Source organism: Macrotis lagotis, chromosome X (assembly GCF_037893015.1).
Source record: "Macrotis lagotis isolate mMagLag1 chromosome X, bilby.v1.9.chrom.fasta, whole genome shotgun sequence".
NCBI lineage: Eukaryota > Metazoa > Chordata > Mammalia > Peramelemorphia > Peramelidae > Macrotis > Macrotis lagotis.
Genome location: NC_133666.1, coordinates 622878552 through 622899380, shown reverse-complemented (window position 1 = coordinate 622899380; position 20829 = coordinate 622878552). Strand labels below are relative to the sequence as shown.

The following is a 20829-nucleotide window of genomic DNA, read 5'->3' as shown; positions in this document are numbered from 1 at the left end:
ATCCAGTGTTGGTGCTCCATCCACTGTGCTACTTAGGTGTCCCTTTCTCTTCTCCTTATATACACTCCTTTAACAGTTCCTAAGGATTCAATTGTCATTTCTATGAAGACATTCCAAAACCTAAATATTTAACTCTAATTCTTCTCATGCGTTCCAACCCTCCTTCAACAAACCCTTGGATTTTTCTACCTGGGTGTATTCTAGGCATCTTGGATTCAAACTTACATTAACCTCTCAATCTTTTTGCCATTCTTCAAATTTTTCCTGGTTCTTTTAACTATACTACATCCTTCTAGCTGCCTGGGTTTACAACCATAGACTCATCCTTGACTCTTCCCTCTCTTTTACCCCCCAATATTCCAAGTATCTTTAACTCTATCTCTACCAAATCTGTCCCATCTCTCTGTTCATATTGGTTATAACTCTAATTCTGGCCTTCTTCAGACTCCAACCAACCTTTCCAGGCATGTGTCACTTTATTCCCCTTCTCTATGTTCCATTTCCACTAGCATTCTTGCTATTCCCCAGAAAAAAAATAGTCTATCCCTCACCCTTTCCATTCCTTTCTTTACTTAGACTTTTTATCTTCTTTCAAAAATGCACCCAGGAGCCACTCCCTTCATTTTCTTTATTGTCATTGCTTGCTCTCTTCAAATTATATTATTTTTACTTTTCTGTGACAATGTACACAGAATTTAAGATCTGGAAAGGAACTTAACGATCAACTATATGCCCAACCCCTGCTCCCAAAAAGAATATCCACTACAATATATTTGAAAAGTGGTCATTCACTTTTGCTTAGAATACTTTTTGCAGGGCCACCTGTCTAAACAACTCATTTCATAAACTCACACAATAGGGGCAGCTAGGTGGCACAGTAGATACAGCACTAGCCTTGGAGCCAGGAGGACCTGAGTTCAAATTCAGAATCAGTCACAATAATTACTTAATTGTGTGATCTTGGGTAAGTCACTTAACTCCATTGCCTTGCAAAAACAACAACAAAAAGAGACTAGAGTGTCAAACTTGGAGAGAGAAAGAACTTGGATTTGAATTTTGGTTTAGAACTTACTATAGTGATACAACTCTAGGCAAGTGATTTGACTTACCTCAGTCTATTTCTTCATCTGCAAAATTGGAGTAATAGCACCTGCTTTACAGGGTTGTTGTGTGGATTCCTAAAACACTCTATAGGTGTTACCTATTCTTCTGTTAACTTCAAATAATTCTCAATGTAAGTGACCCATGATGACTTCTAGAAGAGTTTCCAGGCCTGGGTGGCAAACCCTACAGAAGCTATATTGGGTGGGTAGAGGTGAGGGTGATCTTCATGGAAGCCAGTACAAGGAATCAATCAAGAAGCTTTTATTAAATATCTATATGCAAGGCATTGTGCTAGGATGTGGGGCACAAAGAGAAGTTCCCTATCAATAGATTCCAAAGAAATCCTTATTCCATGTCTATCTAGGTCAGGGGTTTATTGGGCAGAGAAGACTTTGAAGGGAGGATTGTGAGAAGGAAGTCTAGGAAGAGAGTAAAGACCAGAAGATGAGGAGAGGCCTTAAGAGAGGGAGGGAAGAGTTAAGAAGAAGAGAAAAGAAGAAAAAAGAAGAGAAAGAAGATGATCTGGAAGAGGAAAGGGAAGAAAGGCTGGGTTTTAGGGTGGGAAAAAGGAATTGCTAAGAACATGCAGAGGTATAGGGAGAAGAGAATAGAGGTGCAGAGAGCGGAAAGGCGGATGAAGGAACAGGGACAGAATCAGAGCAGAAAGGAGGCAGGAATGGGGCATGGGGAGGAAATGGAGAAGGAAGAGACAAGCACAGGGTCTGAAAGGATAGGGTTAGGAGTGGTGGAATAGAGAGGAAAGTGGAAAAGGGATGGATTGGAAAAAGTAGAACAGAAGGGAAAGAATGAAGAAGATGATGACTGGACAGAAGACTGAAGAGAATGAATGAAGATCGGAAGAACACAGAAGGGAGGGAGGGAAGGAGGGAGGGACGAAGCGAGATGAAAGAATAGAAGATATGGAGCCTATGGAGTATAAAGGGGAAGAGACTGAGAAGCTAGGAGAGGTGGAGATGAAGCAACGGAGGAGAAAGGGAGGAAGGAAAGAGTGGAGGGCGGAAGTCCGAGGAAGATCAAGGGGGAGGGCATGTAGGAGTGGAAACTGGTTGGGTAGGTGGAGGGGCAGAAAGTATGGGGATAGCGTGGTGAGAAGGGTCGGGATCGAGTAGCAGAATGGGGAGAGCAGGAAGGACAAAAGTCTAAGGAGAACGAAGGGGCAGGAATGGGAGAGATAAGGTGGCCGTAAGGAGGAAGGGGAGGGGATTGAGGAGGTAGAAGGGGCAAAGACAGAGGAATGGGGGAGAGACTGGAAGGGTGATGGAGAAGGATGGAGGAGGAGGAGTGGAGAGAAAAAGAAAGGGAGAGAGAGAAGAAGCAGGGTTGGAAATGTGAGGGTTAGAGGATGAAGACGCAAGGTCCTGATAAGGATGTGGAGGGAAAAGCGGGGAAAGGCAGGGTGGACGGCCAGGTTTGTGAGGTGAAGGAAGATGGAAGGGGGGGAGAGGCCTGAAGGAGAAGAACTGAAGAGACAGAACTGGAGGAAAGGAAGAAGGGTGAGAGGAGAAAGAGAAGGAAGAGGGGAAGGGGGGGGGAGTTTTAACTAGGGACGGGCGCCTCGAAGGGCTTCCACTCGAGGCTCCGGGGGCACCAAGCCTCCCCTACAGTAGGAGCCGAGGTCCGATCCTTCCACCTCAGTCCCTTGGCCCTCGGGGCCCTGCGGAGGCCTCGCTGTCTCGGTGGAGCTCAGGCCGTAGCCAGCGTCTCCGGCACCCCCGCCTAGTCCTGTGGCATGAGCTGGGCAGCCTTTCCTGGAGAACGGGGCTGGCAGCCGGCATGGGGGGCGGGGGGCTGGAAGAGGCGGGCTACGAGGATGAGGAGGGAGAAGCGGGCTGGGGGCGGGGTTAGAGTAAGGGGAGAAGGGCGTGGTGACTTGGAGGGGCGGGATCGGGGAGGGACTTGTTAGCCCCTTTGGCCCAAGTCCTCACTGTCACTTTCAATTCCCGGCTCCCAGCGGCTCGCCGCCTTCCTTCCAGGAACCCATCTCCAGACAGAAGCCCCCAAGGCTGAACACGACCCTCTTTTACCCGCCTCCTCCATAGACTCCCTCCCTCCGGTCACTTCGGAAATCACCCAAGGTGAGTGCTAAATCCTGTTTCTTGTCCCACACCGCCTCCCACCTTAGAGCTCTTAGCGGTTCGTACCCCTCCCGCCCCCCATATTACCTCCCCAGAACTCCAAGAAATGTTTCCCGCCTCTCAGAGGCCACTTGGCTCTGTTTCTCCCCCAGAGGATATGTGGGTGGTTCTCCCCAGAATTGCCCCCTTTTAATCTCTCTTGGCCATCTGTCCGACACTCCGGGCGCTCCGTGGCTCCGTGCCACGGCTGCCAATAGCTCCTGTAGTAGGTCTGATAAGGCAAGAGACAAATAAAAAAGACGGCTTTTGGAGACTCAAGTGTCCTCACCCGCGTACTTCCTGAATCTTTCCGTCACTCCTCTGAGACCCAGCCACTGCTGCGCTCTTCATCGTCACCATCCGCTCTAGTGGGGTTTAAGTCTTCCTAGGCCCCCCAAAGAAGAAAAAGCAAGCTATCGTCCTCAATTCCCCCCCTAGGTCATTCCAGAAACCAATACGTCTCTTGCTCCAATTCTAACTAGTTTCCCTCTCTTAAATTAGTTTCCAGTGTCATTCAACTGAAAAGACTCTCTCCAAAATCTTTCAAAATTCTTTTATCTATTTAAACCTTTTTCTTTTTTAAATTTTGAGTTCCAAATTCTCTCCTTCCCTCTCTCCCCTTCCCAGTTTCTGAGAAGTCAATCAATATATTAGTTCTGTATGTGAAATCATATAAAATATATTTCTGTATTAACCATATTTCAAAAAAGAAAGCAAAAAAAGGAAGTGGAAAAAACATACTTCAATTTGCACTTTGAATTCACTAGATCTCTCAAGAGGTGGAAAGCATTTTTTTTTTTACGTTTTTGCAAGGCAATGGGGTTAAGTGGCTTACCCAAGGCCACACAGCTAGGTATATTAAGTGTTTGAGGTCGCATTTGAACTCACGTACTCTTGACTCCAGGGCCGATGCTCTATCCACTGCGCCACCTAGCCGCCCCTGAAAGCATTTTTTCATGTGAAATTGTCTTGAAATTCTTTGGAATTGCCTTGAATCGTTGTGTTGAGCACATTAGCTAAGTTGATCAGTGTTACAACATTTCTACTACTATGTGTAATGATCTCATTTCTTCTCCCTTCAGTTTGCATCAGTTCATATAAGTATTGCCAAGTTTGTTTTTTTTTTAAGACCACTCTGATCTTTTAAAAATAGTTTTCCAGGACAATCATGGGCCACATATTGTTTAGCCATTTGCCAATCAATAAACATCCTCTTGGTTTCCAATTCTTTTTCAGCTCAAAAGAACTGCTATAAATATTTATGTGTGTGTGTGTGTGTGTGTGTGTGTGTGTGTGTGTGTATGTGTGTGTGTATATATATATATATATATATATATATATATATATATATATATCCTTTTCCTTTTTAAAAAATCTCTGAAGTACAGACTTAGTAGTGATATTTCTGGGTTGAAGGGTTTTAAAGCTCTTTGGGTATGGTTCCTCTTTGTTGTTCAGAATAGTTGGATCAATTCAATACTCCAGCTATAGTTCATTATTGTATCTATTTTTTCTCATACCTCCAGCATTTATCATTTCTGATAGGTGTGAGGTGACGCCTCAGTTATTTTAATTTGTATTTCTCTAGTCAATAGTAATTTTGAGCATTTTTCATGATTATAGCTTTGATTTCTGCTTTCTGAAAACTGACTATATTCTTTGATTTTATCAATTGAGACATGGTTCTTATTTTTATATGTTTAACTCCATTCTATACTCAGTATATATAGGAGAAATGAAACTTATCAGAGAAACAAAGTAAAATTTTTGATTTTACTTTTTTTTTTATCTATGGTACCTTTTTTGCAAAATGAAGTTTCCTTAATGGGACAGCTAGCTGTTGCAGTGGGTAGAGTGCAAGACCTGGAATAAGGAAGACTCATTTTCCTGAGTTCAAATGTTGTCTTGTACCCCAAAAAGCAAGTCAGAGACTGAATGAAAATTTGGAAGTACAATTTTATTTACCTGGGGATAAGCCCAAATCTAACAACCCTGAGAATAGAATGAGCAAGGTTTTTTTATAGTATTTTGAGGGGTGGGGGTATTGTGAGCTAGCAGTGTACAGAAGCAGAAATAGCAGATATATTTCCTTGTCAGACTGTTGCACACATGTGACATAATAAAAATAGGGGGCCAATAAAAGACAGAAGGGGGTCAGGGTCTAACATGTTTTCTGTGGTAGAGGACAGTCGCATACTGGGGAGACTTAGGTCGGGGGGAGTTTATTGGAGTTTATTATCTCACAGCTCCAGCTGTACTTGGGGGGGGGGGAGGCAGTTTTAGGTGGGAGCAGGAATATTGTAGAAACAGTAAAAGGATTAGATGAGACCCAGATAAGATGTATGATATATCTTGTGACTCTCAGGGTCAACTGTTTTAGCCCTGTCAGGTTGTTCCCAGACTTAGGAGCGTTAGCCAAACTGAGAAGCTTCTTGGGACCCAGAAGTGTAAGGACCTCCTTTACACAGGAGTTACATAAGTATTAATATTATACTTCAATCTCAGAAACTTAGTAGCTGTGTAACCCTGGGCAAGAAACTTAGACCTGTTTGCTTAGTTTTCTCATCTGTAAAATGAGCTAGGGAAGGAAGTGACCCAAAGAGTCAAACAATTGAAAATGACTGAACCAAAAAAACTTCCCAGATTATCTCTTTTAATTAGATCTGGTTTTACTTTTGCTTTGTCTGACATGATTGCTAATTCTGCCTTTTTACTTCAGCTGAGGTATGTTATATTTTGTTCCATACCTTTATTTTAACTCTGTGTATGACTGTTTCATACGTGTCTCTTGTTAACAATATATTATTGGGTTCTGATTTCTAAACCATTCTGCTATCTACTTCCATTTACTGAGTGAGCCCATCTCAATCACATTCACAGTAATGATTACTATGTATTTCTTCTAATCCATTTTCTTCTGTTCTTTTTCTTTTTATCTTGTCCCTTCTCAAAAGTCTATTTTGCCTCTAACCCTACCTTCCTTAAACTATTCTTCCCTTTATCATCTTCTCTCCTTTCTCTTATTCACGTCCCCTCCTATTTCCTATAGAAAGTGTAAGTTACATTTCCACACACAATTGGGTGTCTATATATATATATATATATATATATCCTTCCCTGTTTGAACCAACTCCATGAAAGTAAGGTATAAGCATTGGCCACCACCCAATTCTCCATTTCCCCCTCCATTGTAAAAGTTTTTCCTTGTATGCCTCTTTCACATGAGAAAAATTAACCCATTCTGCCTCTCCCTTCTTTCAGTACATCTCTTTCTTATCCCTTAAATTTTTTATTTTTTTGGAAATCATTTCAAAATAAATCAACTCACATTCATGACCTTTTTATTATTCTAAAAATGATAAAGTTCTTAGGAATTACATACATATGTATGTGTGTGTGTGTGTGTGTGTGTATATATATATATATATATATATATATATATATCACTTTCCCATATAAGATTATAAAAGATTTAATTTTATTGAGTCCCATATGATTACTCTTTCATGTTTACCTTTTTATGAGTCTTGTGTTTGAATGTCAAAGTTTTTGTTCAGCTCTGGTCTTTTCATCAGAAAAAAAGAAAGGCAAAAGACAATTCCTGCTCTCAAGGAGTTCACAGTCTCATGAGGGTGGAGTTAGCTTTGGTAAGTGGTGATGGTACCTTATCCTGAGACTATGAAAAGAAGGAAAGAATGAGGGAGACCATAGGGGTTCATAGAATAATTAAAAGTATCCTGATCAGTCTCATTTTACAAACAAGAAGATTAGATTTGAGAACATGTAATGCCCTCCCTCCCTCCCTCCCCCCAAATCTCCAGTCTTCAAGATAGTGTAAGTCTAATTCTCTACTCTTCTCAGAAAAGTCCTAAAAGGTGGGAACAGAAGTTTGTGCAATGTTTAGAATATAGGATATTTGGGACACCCCTTATGTTTATTAAATTGGCAAAATAACACAAAACAAAAATAGATGAAATATATATAAAACTTTATAAGTATTATCTCATTGATCCTGACAACAACCTGCCATTTTGTAGTTTCTGAAAAATCCAGTTGTTTGTGACAAAATAGGCACACTATGGCTCCATAGGTGGAGCTGTGATTTGGCATGATATTTTGGGAAGCAATTTGGAATTATGTAATAAATTTGAAAACTCTTCATCCCCTTTGAACAGCAATCCAATTATTAAGTCTATGTATTCTAATGTTTTTATTGAAAAGGGCAAAAAGCTATAATTGTATAAGAAAAAATGAAATATCATTATTTGTAAGAGCAAAAAATTTGAAACAACTCAGGTGTCCAAGGATCAGAAACTAGTTGGATTAATTCATATAGGAAAATAATGGGATGTTATACCACCTACAGACCCACAAATATAAAGTTGTCTCATATGTGGAAAGTGTATATATTAAGTGATTTATAATTAAAATTTAAAAAAAAAACTGTATGCACACTGATTTATTTTAGACCATTACTGTGATTTCATTGGTAGAAAGTGGTCCTGTAAAACTCAAATACAAATGATGTCTATTAAATCACATATTGAGGGGGCGGGGCCAAGATGGGGACAAGAAGGGATTGAGTCTTAGGCGCTCTCTGATAAAACTTGAAACTAAGGACTCTAACTAAACTTTCGAGAGACAGAACCCACAAAAGGACCCAGTGAGGCAGTTCTCCTACTCAAGGTAACCTGGAAAAGAGCAGAAAGGCTCTGCTCTTGGGGGGGGGGGGGTCAGAGAGGCAGCCAGCCAGAAGGGTGGCCCGCCAGAGTGAAAGAACTTCAGCCTCCTGGAGGCAGCCCCAAGGTGCTTGGAGCCATGGCTCACAGCAGTGGGGGAGTCTCCTGAGCTGCACCCTGGGGAGCACTGGGCACAAAGTGGGGGAATGGGGCGGGGGGAGACAGAGCTCTGCCAGAGCAAGCAGGCAGAGCCCAGCCCTCTGGGCACACAGCGGGCAGCTTGGTCTTTCGGCAGCCCCGATCCCGAAACAGAAGCAGGTGGGGCCAGTAAGCAGGAGCCCCTAGGGCATGAACCCATTGAGCTGAGGGAGGGGAGAGAAGAGAGACTGCCCAGCTCTGTACTCTGCCTCTGGAACAGGACTCTGGGGCTCTGACCACATTCAGATCCTGATCGCAGTCTAGGCCCCCCCATAGAACAGCAGGGCTCCCCCCCCCACCTCAGCCCCATGGCAGAGGGGGGTGTTTATGGTCATTCACAGACCAGGAGGAAGGACAGAGGCTCACACACTAAGACCCTTGTGGGAGTGTCCCAAAAAGTCAGGAAGCACCCTAAAACCAGGCCCAGGCTGGGAAAATGAGCAAGCAGAGAAATAAGAGGAAGACCATTGAGAAATATTTTTCATATGAGCCCAAGAAGGATCAAAATACTCAGTCTGAAGATGAGGAAGCACAAGCTGCTGCATCTAAAGACTACAAGAAAAAACAGAAATTGGGCTCAGGCTATGACAGAGCTCAAAAAAGACTTTGAAAATCAAATGAGGGAGTTGGAAGAAAAATTGGGAAAAGAAAGGAGAGAGATGCAGGAAAAACATGAAAATGAAGTCAGCAGTTTAATCAAGGAAATCCAAAAAAATGCTGAAGAAAATAGCATGCTAAAAACCAGCTTAGGTCAAATGGATAAAACAGTTCAAAAAGTTATTGAGGAGAAGAATGCCTTAAAAAGCAAAATTGGCCAGATGGAAAAAGAGATAAGAAACCTCTCTGAGGAGAACAAATCCTTCAGACAAAGAATAGAATTCAGGGAGATTGATGAATTTACCAGAAATCAGGAATCAATACTTCAAAACCAAAGCAATGAAAAATTAGAAGAAAATGTGAAATATCTCATTGAAAAAAACAACTGATATGGAAAACAGACTTAGGAAAGATAATTTAAAAATTATTGGAATACCTGAAAGTCATGATCAGGAAGAGTCTTGACATCATTTTCAAAGAACTACTACAGGAAAATTGCCCTGATATCCTAGAAGCAGAGGGCAAAATAGAAATGGAGAGAATCCACCGATGCCCCAAGAAAGAGATCCCAAAAAACCAACCCCTAGGAATATTATAGCCAAGTTCCAGAACTCCCAAGTCAAAGAGAAAATATTACAAGCAGCCAGATGGAGACAGTTCAAATATCATGGAGCTGCAGTCAGGATCACACAGGACTTAGCAGCAACTGCATTGGAAGCTCGTAGGGCTTGGAATATAATGATACCGGAAGGCAAAAGAACTTAGAATGCAGCCAAGAATGAACTACCTAGAAAGGCTGAATGTCCTCTTCCAGGGAAAAATATGGACTTTCAATGAACCAGGGGAATTTCAAATGTTCCTTTTAGAATGGCCAGAGCTGAACAGAAGGTTTGATCTTCAGATATAGGACTCAGGTGAAGCATGGAGATTGGAGGAGAGGGGGGAAAATATGAGGGACTAAATGATGATGAACTGCATGTATTCCTACATAGAAAAATGACACTGATAATACTCATATGAACCTTCTCAGTTAATAGAGCAGGTAGAGGGAGCTTTTATAGTCGAAGAACAGGAGACAGCTGAATTCGAAGATAAAATATGGTGTAAAAATGGAGTCAATAGAAAAAAGGCAAATGTGATGGGAGAAAGAAAAAGGAGGTGGGGATAGGCCAAGATATCTCATATAATAAGTTTTTTCTTTAATACAATGAGCTATTGCAATGATATGGAAGGGGGGAAGGCAAGGGAGAATGAGGGAATCTCCGCTCTCATCAGAGGTGGTTAGGAGAGGAAACAGCATATATACTCAATGGGGTAAGAAGGAGGGGGGAGCAGGGGGAAGGGGTGGGGATGTGAATAAAGGAGGAGAGGATGGACCATGGGGGAAGAGTGGTCAGATATAACACATTTTCTTTTTTACTTCTTGCAAGGGGCTGGGATTGGAAGGCCTGTCCAGAACCATAGAGCCAGGTGGATTCTGGGCCTAAGGGGTGATATGGGGGCTCAGGGCTTCTTGGCCCCAGGACCAGGGATCTGTCTGCTGCACCACTCAGAGACCCTACAGCAGAGTCGGAGTGAAAGGAGAGAGAAAATATAGTACATGGTAGTGGAGAAATAAGAAAGAAGGGAGTTGCGATGAGCAATGGCAACATTGGAAAAATATGGAAGCAACTTTTGCAATGGACTTACCATAAAGAATGCAATCCACCCATGACAGAGTTGTTGGTATTAGAACAAAGAGTGAAGCACATTTTTTATTATTATTTTGGGGAGGGTGCAGGACAAATGGGGCTGGGTGGCCTGCCTGGGGCCACATAGCAGGGTGATCTTTGGGTGTCTGAGGCTGGATTTGGACCCAGGTGCTCCTGGCTCAAGGGCCAATGCTCTGTCTGCCACCCAGCCACCCCTACTATGATTACTATTTTATTTTATTTTGGGTCTTTTTTTTTCTTCTTTTTGGTTTTTGCAGGGCAATGGGGATCAGGTGGCTGGCATGTCATATGGCTGGGTGATTGTTGGGTCTACAGGGCTAGATATGGGCTTGGATGCTTGTGGCTCCAGGGCTGGTGCTTCGTCCATTGCGCCACCTGGCCTTACCTACAATTATTACTATTATCTTTTTTTCATTTTAATTTTTTTCTCTCCCCTTTACTTTATCGCCCAAGCAAATCTATATTCATGGGGGGAGGGGTATTTTGTTTACTCTTAAACAAGAATATTTTATTAATGTAAAAAAATTGTACAAAATGAGAATTAAAAAATAAAATAAAGACATTAAAGGTCAAAAAAATAAATTACATATGGACATTAAAACCCATAAATTAACATTATATATTATGTATTGCATTTTAATTTAGTCACTCTGTAGAGAGACCAGCAGCAGCTCTCTATCTCACAGAGGGAGAAAGTTGTTTAGAGAACCTGAGAGGTTAGGAGATTTTCCTCCAGTCAAATATCTAGTATATGTCAGAGACAGGACTTGAGTCTAGGACTTCTTGCAAACCAAAATGCTGCACTCTACTGAAAACAAGGATGGGGTTAGTGGGAATACAAACCCAACCTTAGGCTTCTGGGGAAATTAGGGTCTCCCTCATTCAGGCTTTCCCTGAATTCATCTGTTAAACAGAACCAAAAAAAGAAAAAAAAAAGAAAACGTAAAAGGATTTTGCACACCATTTAGAGGCAATCTGAATTTCATCCCAGAGACTAGGGAGCTTCTAGATTCTATTGATCAGGGAAATGACATAATCAGACTTGGGCTTTACAATTACAAAAACTCACAGCTATTTGGAGGATACTTTGGAGAGAAGTGAGACTTGAGGCCAGTAGATCTATTAGGAGTCTATTGTGATAATTCAAATGAGAGGTGGTGAGAACTTGCTCTAAGGAGGTAGTCATGTAGATAGAACAAAAGGGGATGGTTGGGAGAGATATTACCAACCCTCTTGTGTCTTTTTTCACAGGTGTGATGGAGACCATCAGTTCCTTGGGTGCCTTTCTCTTCAAATTTCTTATCCCCTTCCTCCTCCTTGATATACCTACTCAGGTATCAGGTATGATTCTACTTTTTTCTAGTTTCCAAAGCCTTGCCATAGGATCCTAATGGGCTGAGTCCATAGAGATTCTGACTTCTCTCCTTAGAACCAAGCAATATCTTTCTTATTGGAAGAATTATCTCCATATCCCCAACCAGTTCCATCTATTTTCTCAATGTTCTCATCATCCTGTCCCTTTCCTAAAGTCCAATTCCTCCACCCTTTTCTGTGCTCCTCTCTAACCCCATGTGTCTCTCTCTCTCTCTTTTTTTTTTGTCCTTTGTTGAACAGGGGATTTCTTAGTCTTTGGACCTCCGGCATCTATTCAGACTTTAGAGGGAGGAGAGGCAATATTATCATGTTACTTGTCTCCTGCTCAGACTGCCCAGTTCATGCAAGTGGTCTGGTCCAAATCCCAGCAAATAGTGCATCGCTATCAAAGTGAAGAGGATAATTTTGAAGATCAGTCACCTAATTACAAAGGAAGGACTGAACTGGTGAAAGATGCCATCACTGCAGGAAATGTCACATTGAAAATATTGGATGTGAAACCTTCAGATGCAGGACAGTATCAGTGTTTATTCAATGATGACTTCAATTCAGCAGAAGCATTCGTGGACCTGAAGGTCTTAGGTAAGACTCCAAACTGAAGTTTACTTTCCTGGGATTGTTTTTATGCATCAAGAAAAGTATAGCTTGCCTTCTCATTCTATTCAACAACAGACATTTACAAGGAACCTCCTTCCTTCCAGACCTTTGTAAGGGGAAGGGAATACAAAAGTGATAAATGGAGTAGCCCCCTACCCAAGGAACCTATATAATAAGGGGTTCCATCATGTACATAAATATCTATGGAACAAGTCAGATTATGCTAAGCACAATAATCTTGAAAGAATGATCACTTTTTACTGTTCAGATCAGGGAAATCTTTAAAGAAGAGGATTGGAAGAGAAGCATTTCATGGAGAGGCTGATATATCTGTAACTCAACAGGACTGATTGGTGGGGTTCAGTCAGTGATTTTTTTTACCTTTGATGGCAAGTTCTTCTATTGTCCTTACAAATTTATATCATGTCTCTTTCCCCCATTAGGAGCCTTTACTCATTCATCATTGCATATTCTGTCTGCATCTTAGGTCTTTTCACTTTCTTTCCCTTACAAATAGGGTTCTGTTTGTTATTGGCTCCTCCAACTAAAGGACCTGTTTGGGAGCTTTTGGGTGGTGGTGTGGTATATTCTCTTTCTAAGCCATTGGGGGTGAGCAGCATCCAACTCTGGATCCTGGGCCTCTTTTTTACCTTCCTGGGGTACAAACACTTGGGACTGATCCAGAGGGTCTTCAGCTTGCCTTGGCCACTGGGCTCTTGCCTTTCACTGCTTCTCCATTGTGTCTGTAGGGTGGAAAAAATCCTTTTTATGTAAGTCTAAGTGACTCAAATTTAGGGAATTTTCCAGAGGAATTTTAACTCAGAAATGTATAACAATTGTTCCCCTGTGACACCTAAAGCCTGGTCACAAGGGAACATGACTGACTAATTTCACATTTTTTTGCTTTCCTCTTACCTATCTGTGGTAGATGCCAGATTAAACTCTCAGGTTTCTAGTCTTGAGAGGTGACTTGAGCGAGTCCTATCTCTGGGTCAAGAGGATTCTCAGTCCTTTCCATAAGCTGGGTCAGCACTTCAGGTCCCTGGCTGTGCTGTCCTGCCTCACCCTTTTAATTGATGACTGACCAACAGCACCAGTCATCTTGGATCCTGTATGATTCCCCAATTCTCCAACTGATGATGACTTTATCTCTGGTGATATATAAGGTGATAAAAATAAATGCTTGTTGAAATGGATAAATCTTCAACTTGAAATAAGTTCAAATCTCTGGAAGGCAGTTAAGTGGTATTATGACTGTACTTGGAATCAGGAAGACCCCAGTTCAAATCTTGGCTTAGATACTTGCTAGCTGTGAGGACCTGGGCAAATCACTTAATGTTTTGTATCCCAAGTTTCCTTCTCTGGAGATAATAACAGCACCTTACACCCTTCCACTGCACTCCTCATCTCTGGGGCTGTTATGAAAATCAAAGAAAATAACATATGGGCAGTACTTTGCAAATAGAAATGCTAGCTAGTATTATCACCTGCTTCTGTCTTCTCCTTTAAGATTACCCTCCATCTATTCTGTATGAATCTTGTGTAAACCTTGCTATATTCATGTTTTCATTCCTGTTAGAATGTAAACTCCTTGAGGATTGGAATTGTTTTGTTTTTTCTATATGTCTCTTTTTGCATATTGTTGTCATTTTTTTTTTAGTCATGTACAAATTTTAGTGATCTCGTTTGCATTTTTTTGGCAAAAATACTAGAATGGTATTCCTTCTCCAGCTCATTTTACAGATGAGGAAACTGAGGTAAATTGGGTTAAGTGACTGGTTCAGGGTCACACAGCTAGTAAGTATCTGAGGTCAGTTTGAACTGAAGAAGAGAAATCTTCCTGGCTCCTGGCCTAAAACTCTATCTACTGAACCATCTAGCTGCCCCATGGTAATTCTTAAGCATTTATTAATGCTTATTGTTTAGTTGATCAAATCTATTCACCAAATACCAGAATGAGGGGACTATCTTTGAAAATTGAAGTGGATAAGTTTAGGACAAAGAAAAGTGAGGTCCACTTCATATTGGTGCTTCAGGAAAGGGAGAATAAGCAAATCTATAACAAAAGTGAATTTTTACTTTTTATGGGCATTATTCACCCATTAGAAATATTACTCTCTCAATTCACACATGCATCAAACCTCTTACCCTTAGGACTGGGCTTTCATTTGCCAAACCCCAGTTTCTACCACTCCCCCCATCACCAGCAATTAACATATTACCTACAGACCCTAATGCTGTGACATTAATACATATAATTTGGTAGAGAGAAGAGAAATAAAAGATGAATTCAGGGAAAGCCTGAATGAGGGAGACCATAATTTCCCCAGAAGCCTAAGGTTGGGTTTGTTTTCCAGAGGTACCATCCCTGTTTGAGACCTATCCTGGCTGGTGGAGTGTGATTGGCATCTTTGCATGTATGCAGTTTGGCGTCCTCATTTACTACTCCTATAAAACCTACCAGCTCAGAGGTAACTCCCTATTGGGAAGGTAGGGGATAAGGTGGTCAGATAGTCAACTAGTAATTATTATTAAGGGTTTACTAATTTCTGGATACTGGGGATAGAAATATTTGTAGAAAAAAAGACAGTCCCTGCCCTAAAGGAGCTTACATTCTAATAGGGAAGACAACTCATAAAAGGAAGACTAAAAGGGGGCTTGTACAGAGAAAATCCAGCTCAGACTGGAAAGGAATGAGACTCTACTGGCCTCTGGGAAGCTCCTTAAATGGAGGGTCTGGGAAGAGCAATCCAATTAGAAGGAGAGGCCACAAGGTGTTACTCAATGTATGACTTCCAAACTCGGAGTGATGCTTCAGAACGAAGATCTGGGGCATGGTGAAGGACATCCAGAGTTTAGCTTGGAGAAGAAAGAGAAGAGATATGAACCCTCACATTCTCTATCTCAGATATTCTGAAGTTTTGCTAGAGACTTCCAAGCAATAGATAGTGTGACCTTTAGACTTGATCAGGGACTCCAGGGATACAGAAGAAGAGAAAGGCACTAGTTGGTCAATCAATTAGTTCTATAAGCTGACTCAAGGCCAGTTAGTTAAGTATCCCAGGTCTAAGAAAGGAGGTATCTAGGTATCCCTGCCTTGAGTGAGGTGATGGGGTGGGATGGTTTAGAAGACCTGGCAAGGAGTTCACTAAGGGATTCTGGGTCTGCTAATTGTGTTTCAGAGAAATTCCTAGTCAAATGGACTCAAAAGCTTGGAGTGGTGATCCTGGCAGTTTTTTGGCTTTTGCTGATGAGCTTCCTGATTTATTACATTGTGACTATGTCTGGCTGTAGAGGTAAGACCCTACTGGATGTTGACGGGTATCTGTCCCTCTGTGGCTCACCAGACCTGAGCCAGAAGGGACAAGATCAGAGTTCAGATTCCTCACCCACCCTCTCAATCTCACTCTAAATATCATGGGAGGAAAAGAGAGTGCTATGTCCCAAATCCTATTGCTGGGCCTGTGTGTTTGGTGAGAGTGATGCTGAGAGGGTGACATTGAGGCTCTGGAGTGAATCTCTATTGAGGAAGTGAACCCCTTGTTCTTATTGGGTTCATGGATAGATGAGGGAGGTAGAAGCTCTGATGGGGATGTAGGAGACCTGAGTCCTTGTGTTTGCTATGATTTTCAGGCATGGAAGATCTGGAGGAATGGGCCCAGAAGGACCAGATATATTTAGGACTGTTGACGTTCCTTCCTCTACTGCCGACAATCCTGTTTGTGTCTGTTGATGTCCATGGCCAGCTCAAGAGAAAAAGAGGTGAATAGGACCAACCTGGGGATGACTTGGGGTTCAGACTCCCTGAGGAAAGGCCTTACAGAAATTTGGACAAGCCTCCTTCCCTCCAATTGCCTCTTAGAAATGATACCAAAGACCCAGTGGACCTTAGAGTTCAGGTTCTGGTGAGACTGGATCTCAGTATCTTCCCTCATTCTTCAACAGATTTAGGGATCTAAGGGCTCAATAAAGTCCTTTCTTCTGACTTCATCTCCATTGCCCCACCCACCAAGCTCAACTACAACTTGGACTTTACAGAGTACTCCCCCAATGTTTCGGGAAGGCAGACCCAAGATGATGCCTAACCTGAGGTCTCAGAGTAACTCTCCACCTTGACATCCTTTTCTTATCCATTCTCACTGCTATTGTCTTATGCTTTATCCTTTTTCAGAGAGTGATGCTCAAAGACAGCAAAGTGAAGGTAAGTAATTCTGAGCTCTGATCTCCACCTCAGTCTTACCCCCTGGTTCCAGAAAGTCAGTGACATTCTTAAAAAGTTTTTAGAAAAAGGAAGGTCAAGCCTTTCGATTTCCAAAGATTTCCATTCTCCACAGAACCCTGGTCCTTTCTCTGATGCTCCCTTAGCCTGAACTTTGTATCACTTGTAGGGAATTTTCCAAGACCAGAGGCCTGCTGAGGCTGTCAATCCTTTTGGTCTTTCTTTGCCTTTATTAGCACCATATGGATCTCTAGTTGTAATTAAAGGCCAAGTTTCATGCTGACCTCCTGACCTTCTTGCTCTCCAAACTGGATCCTGACCTTTTTGAGCTCCTTGAGTTGCTCTTCCTAGTCCCTGAGAGGAAACCTGAATTGATGAATAGAGTGCTAGATTTCAAGTCAGGAAGACCTGAGTTTAAATTTTATCTCAAACATTTACTCTCTGAAACTCAGTTTCTTCATCCTTAAAATTATCATGGTAATACCTGCGATATTACCACCCTATTACAGGGATATTGCATGACAGGAATAAAATTACATTTTTATAGTTCTTTGCATATCTTTAAATGGTAGCTCTAATTATTTTACCTCACCTACATTTTTTCTTCTTTGCCGACCTCTACCAAAATATCAGAGAAATCAAAGAATTATAACACCATAGATTTAGAGCCAAAAGGGACTCAGAGACCAATCAGTCCAACTCCTCCTCTCCCATTTTTTAACTGAGGAAACTTGAGGCCTAGGGATGTTAAGTGACTTAGCTAAGGTCACACAGGTGGCAAAATATCAGAATTGGGATTCAAAGTCAGGCTTATTGTTTTCAGAGCCCATATACACTTTAGCATCCCCAGGTCACTCTGGAAGACTCCCCATTGGGATGCTCTCTACCACAGATGTATTTGTGCTAAAGTTTCTCACACTTTTACCATGTCCAAAGACACAATACCAGATATCAACAGGAACAGGATCATTACTTTGTGTTGGTCCCCCTAGTGACCCACTATGGGTTTGCATTCCTGTACTTTCTCTAAATGATTTTTAAATCTATTTCGATTTTCAGTCAGGACCACATTTGAGATAATGAGTATTATGGATTCACTGATGCCATGATAAAGGCACTAAGCCTTGGGCTTCCCAGATAAATTTAAGGAGCCTGATCCTCTGAATTTTCTCATTTGACACCAACTACCTCCAGGTTCATGTTACTTTCCTTTTCTGGCTGTATTCTCTTATGAGTGACCAAGGCTGACAACCAGACCGTGGGGCAGGGATTATCACTGAGTCCCAAACTCTATCCTGATGGAGCCCAGTGCCTAGCATTATGCAGGTTGCAACATTCATTAAGTTCTTTTTGTACTAAGTTCTGGTGATACAAATTCAAACAAAAAGAAGGATGCTTCCTGCTCTCAAAGAGAGAAGACTGCATATAAAAAGGAACTGAAAAGTAGGGTCTGGGGGAAGAGGTAAGGTATCTATGTGGGAGGATTCTATCAAAATTCAGAAAGTCAGAAGTAGAATCTGAAGATGAATGGCCACTGGGTTAATTTGTCAAATGATTATCAGTTCCCTATCTTCACCACACTGACCAGCACCTTGTGAAGATGGTGCTGATGACTCTTCTCCATATATATTACCTTGTTTTTGACCCACTGAGTCACACCTTCTCTGTCCTATTTTTCTTTATAGATTATTATCTTTTAGACTTTCTTCTTCATTTTAGGAATGTTAGTCACATGGAAAAAGATTTTTGTGGAGAGGAAGGTTTGCATTGTGATTGTGATTAAACATGTAGAGGTTCAGTTCATATAAAGGTAAAAAGGGTAGAATTAGCACTTGACCCATGACCCTCCTCTAACTAAACTTTTTCTGTTTTCTTATGTTTTTATGCAGAAATACCCATGAACACACAGAGATAATGAATACGAAGCAACAACAATTGTTGATTTTGATAGTGTCCTAATGGAGAGGATTTTGCACCCTTCCCAGTCTCCTTTATGCCATCTGAGACTCCCCTCACTACAATCCTTCCCTCACATCCACATGCCTTAATTAACAAAGGTTGGATATTGGGATATTGTAGAGGGGCTTCATGTAATAGTGTTTTCCTATTTTCTCTTTCTCTTGAAATTACTTTATGTGTGTGTGTGTGTGTGTGTGTGTGTGTGTGTGTGTGTGTGTGTGTTTTCAGCTATAGAACTTAAGGGAATTCTACTCTCATATGTGGGATCCCTAGAAATATTTCCACAGATTGTAGAAAGTTGTAGATCTGCATAAATGCATAAGTATAGACTATAAGTCCCTACTCATATGCTTCCTTTTATTAGTCAGAGAACATAATTAAAAGACATTTGATAAAAAGAATATATAGTTTTATACCCAATTTCTGCCAGACTGATTTCCAGCTTTCCCAACATTTTTTAAAACAAATAATGAATTATTTCACCCAAAACTTAAGTCTTTACATTCATCAAAACCACTTATACTATGGTCATTTGCTGCTGAAAATTGTATCTCTGCTGTGTTCCAATAATTCACCTTTCTAATTATTAGCTAGGACCAGATAGTTTTGATAATTACTGCCTTATAATTGTCAACCATAAAATCTGTAAACCTTAAAATTATAGGGTTACAATAAAACAATAGAAAAATGAAGTTTTATTCTCTGGAATTTATCATCCAATCCTTAAGATGGAGACCATTTATATGAATAAAATTTTTTTTAACAATTTCTTCATATAGCCTCAGGAATTATTTTGGCATATATACTCCTAGTATTTTATACTGTATAGAGTTATTTTAAATGGAATATCTCTTACTATCTTTTTGAAGGTTTTTTTTGTTTGTCATATATAGGAATATTGATGATTTATGTGGATTTACTTTACATTCTACTGTTTTGCTAAAATTAATTGTTTCAATGCATATTTGAGTCTTTGGGATTTTTGGAGTATATCATCTTATCTGCAAAAAGATAGTTTTATTACTTCATTTCCTACTTTAATTTCTTCTATTTCTTTTTCTTCTCTTATTACTATTGCTAGCATTTCCAATGCAATACTTAATAGTATTGGTGATGGTGAGCATCCTTGTTCTCACAGGAAAGGCTTCTAACATTTCCAATTACATATGATGCTTGCTAAAATAGAAAATTAAAAATGACCAAAAAAATTTTAAAAAGCAAATGATGCTTGCTAATGATGTTAGGAAAATGTGTTTTACCAATTTAAGGAAAAATCCATTTATTCCATTACTTTCCAATGTTTTTTAAATAGAAATATTTGTTATAATTTATCAAAAATATTTTTTTCTGTTTATTGATATAATCATATAATTTTGTTACTTTTATTATTGATATAATTGATTATACTCACAGTTTTCCTTATATTAAATTATCCCTGCATTACTGGTATAAATCCCTCTTGTTCATAATGTATAAGATTTGTAATATATTATAATTTTTTGCCTAGTATTTTATTTTGCATTTTTGTATCCATATTCATTAATGAAATTGATCTATAGTTTTTTTAAACTCTTCCTAGAAGATATCAGTATCAGTACCATATTTGTTTTATTTAGGAAATTTGGTAGGACTCATTCTTTGTCTATTATTCTACAATTTATTTAATATTAAAATTAGTTGGTCTTTAAATATTTGATAGAATTCACTTTTAAATCTATAGGCCTTGGTCCTGTTTCCTTAGGGATCTCATTTATGGTTTGTTCAATTTCTTTTTCTAAAATAGCTCTATTTAGATATTCTGTTCCCTCTTCTAATCTAGTCAGTTTGTACTTCACTTGAATTGTTAAATTCATTGTCATATAACTTTAGCGGTATTATTCCTTTGTTATTTTTAATACCAGTGGTTTGATTTTCTTTTCTCTTTTCTTTTTTAATTTTAGGATTTTTAAATTTTTTATTTTTTGCAAGGCAGTGGGGTTAAGTGGATTGCCCAAGGCCACACAGCTAGATAACTATTAAGTGTCTGAGGCTGGATTTGAACCTCAGGTCCTTCTGACTCCAGGGCTGGTCCTCTATCCACTATGCCACCTAGTCGCCCCTTTTTTCTCTTTTAAAGAATCATATTAACAAAACTGTCTATATACCATTTGACCCAGTGATACCACTACTAGTTCTGATTCTAAAGTTGATTAAGGAAAAAGGGGGGAAAAAACCCTATATATCTAAAGCATTTATTGCAGCTCTCTTTGTGAAGG

At 40.3% G+C, this 20829-nt stretch overlaps 1 protein-coding gene across 1 annotated transcript; it reads left to right on the top strand.

Annotated features, from left to right (window-relative positions):
* The first annotated feature begins 3016 nt into the window (after positions 1-3016).
* LOC141500194 (myelin-oligodendrocyte glycoprotein-like) lies at positions 3017-19342 on the top strand. The gene is made up of 8 exons (XM_074203184.1): positions 3017-3200; positions 11677-11766; positions 12040-12381; positions 14754-14867; positions 15579-15692; positions 16030-16158; positions 16568-16597; positions 18505-19342. Exons 2-8 carry the CDS (start codon positions 11682-11684, stop codon positions 18528-18530), a joined length of 840 nt encoding a protein of 279 aa, XP_074059285.1. The 5' UTR covers positions 3017-3200; positions 11677-11681; the 3' UTR covers positions 18531-19342.
* Positions 19343-20829: the final 1487 nt, after the last annotated feature.

Excerpts from the sequence above, each read along its gene's own strand:
- LOC141500194 (XM_074203184.1), top strand. The coding sequence starts at position 11,682 with ATGGAGACCATCAGTTCCTTGGGTGCCTTTCTCTTCAAATTTCTTATC. Across the intron at positions 14,868-15,578 it reads TAAAACCTACCAGCTCAGAG|AGAAATTCCTAGTCAAATGG; the intron begins GTAACTCCCTAT and ends ATTGTGTTTCAG. Across the intron at positions 15,693-16,029 it reads GACTATGTCTGGCTGTAGAG|GCATGGAAGATCTGGAGGAA; the intron begins GTAAGACCCTAC and ends TATGATTTTCAG.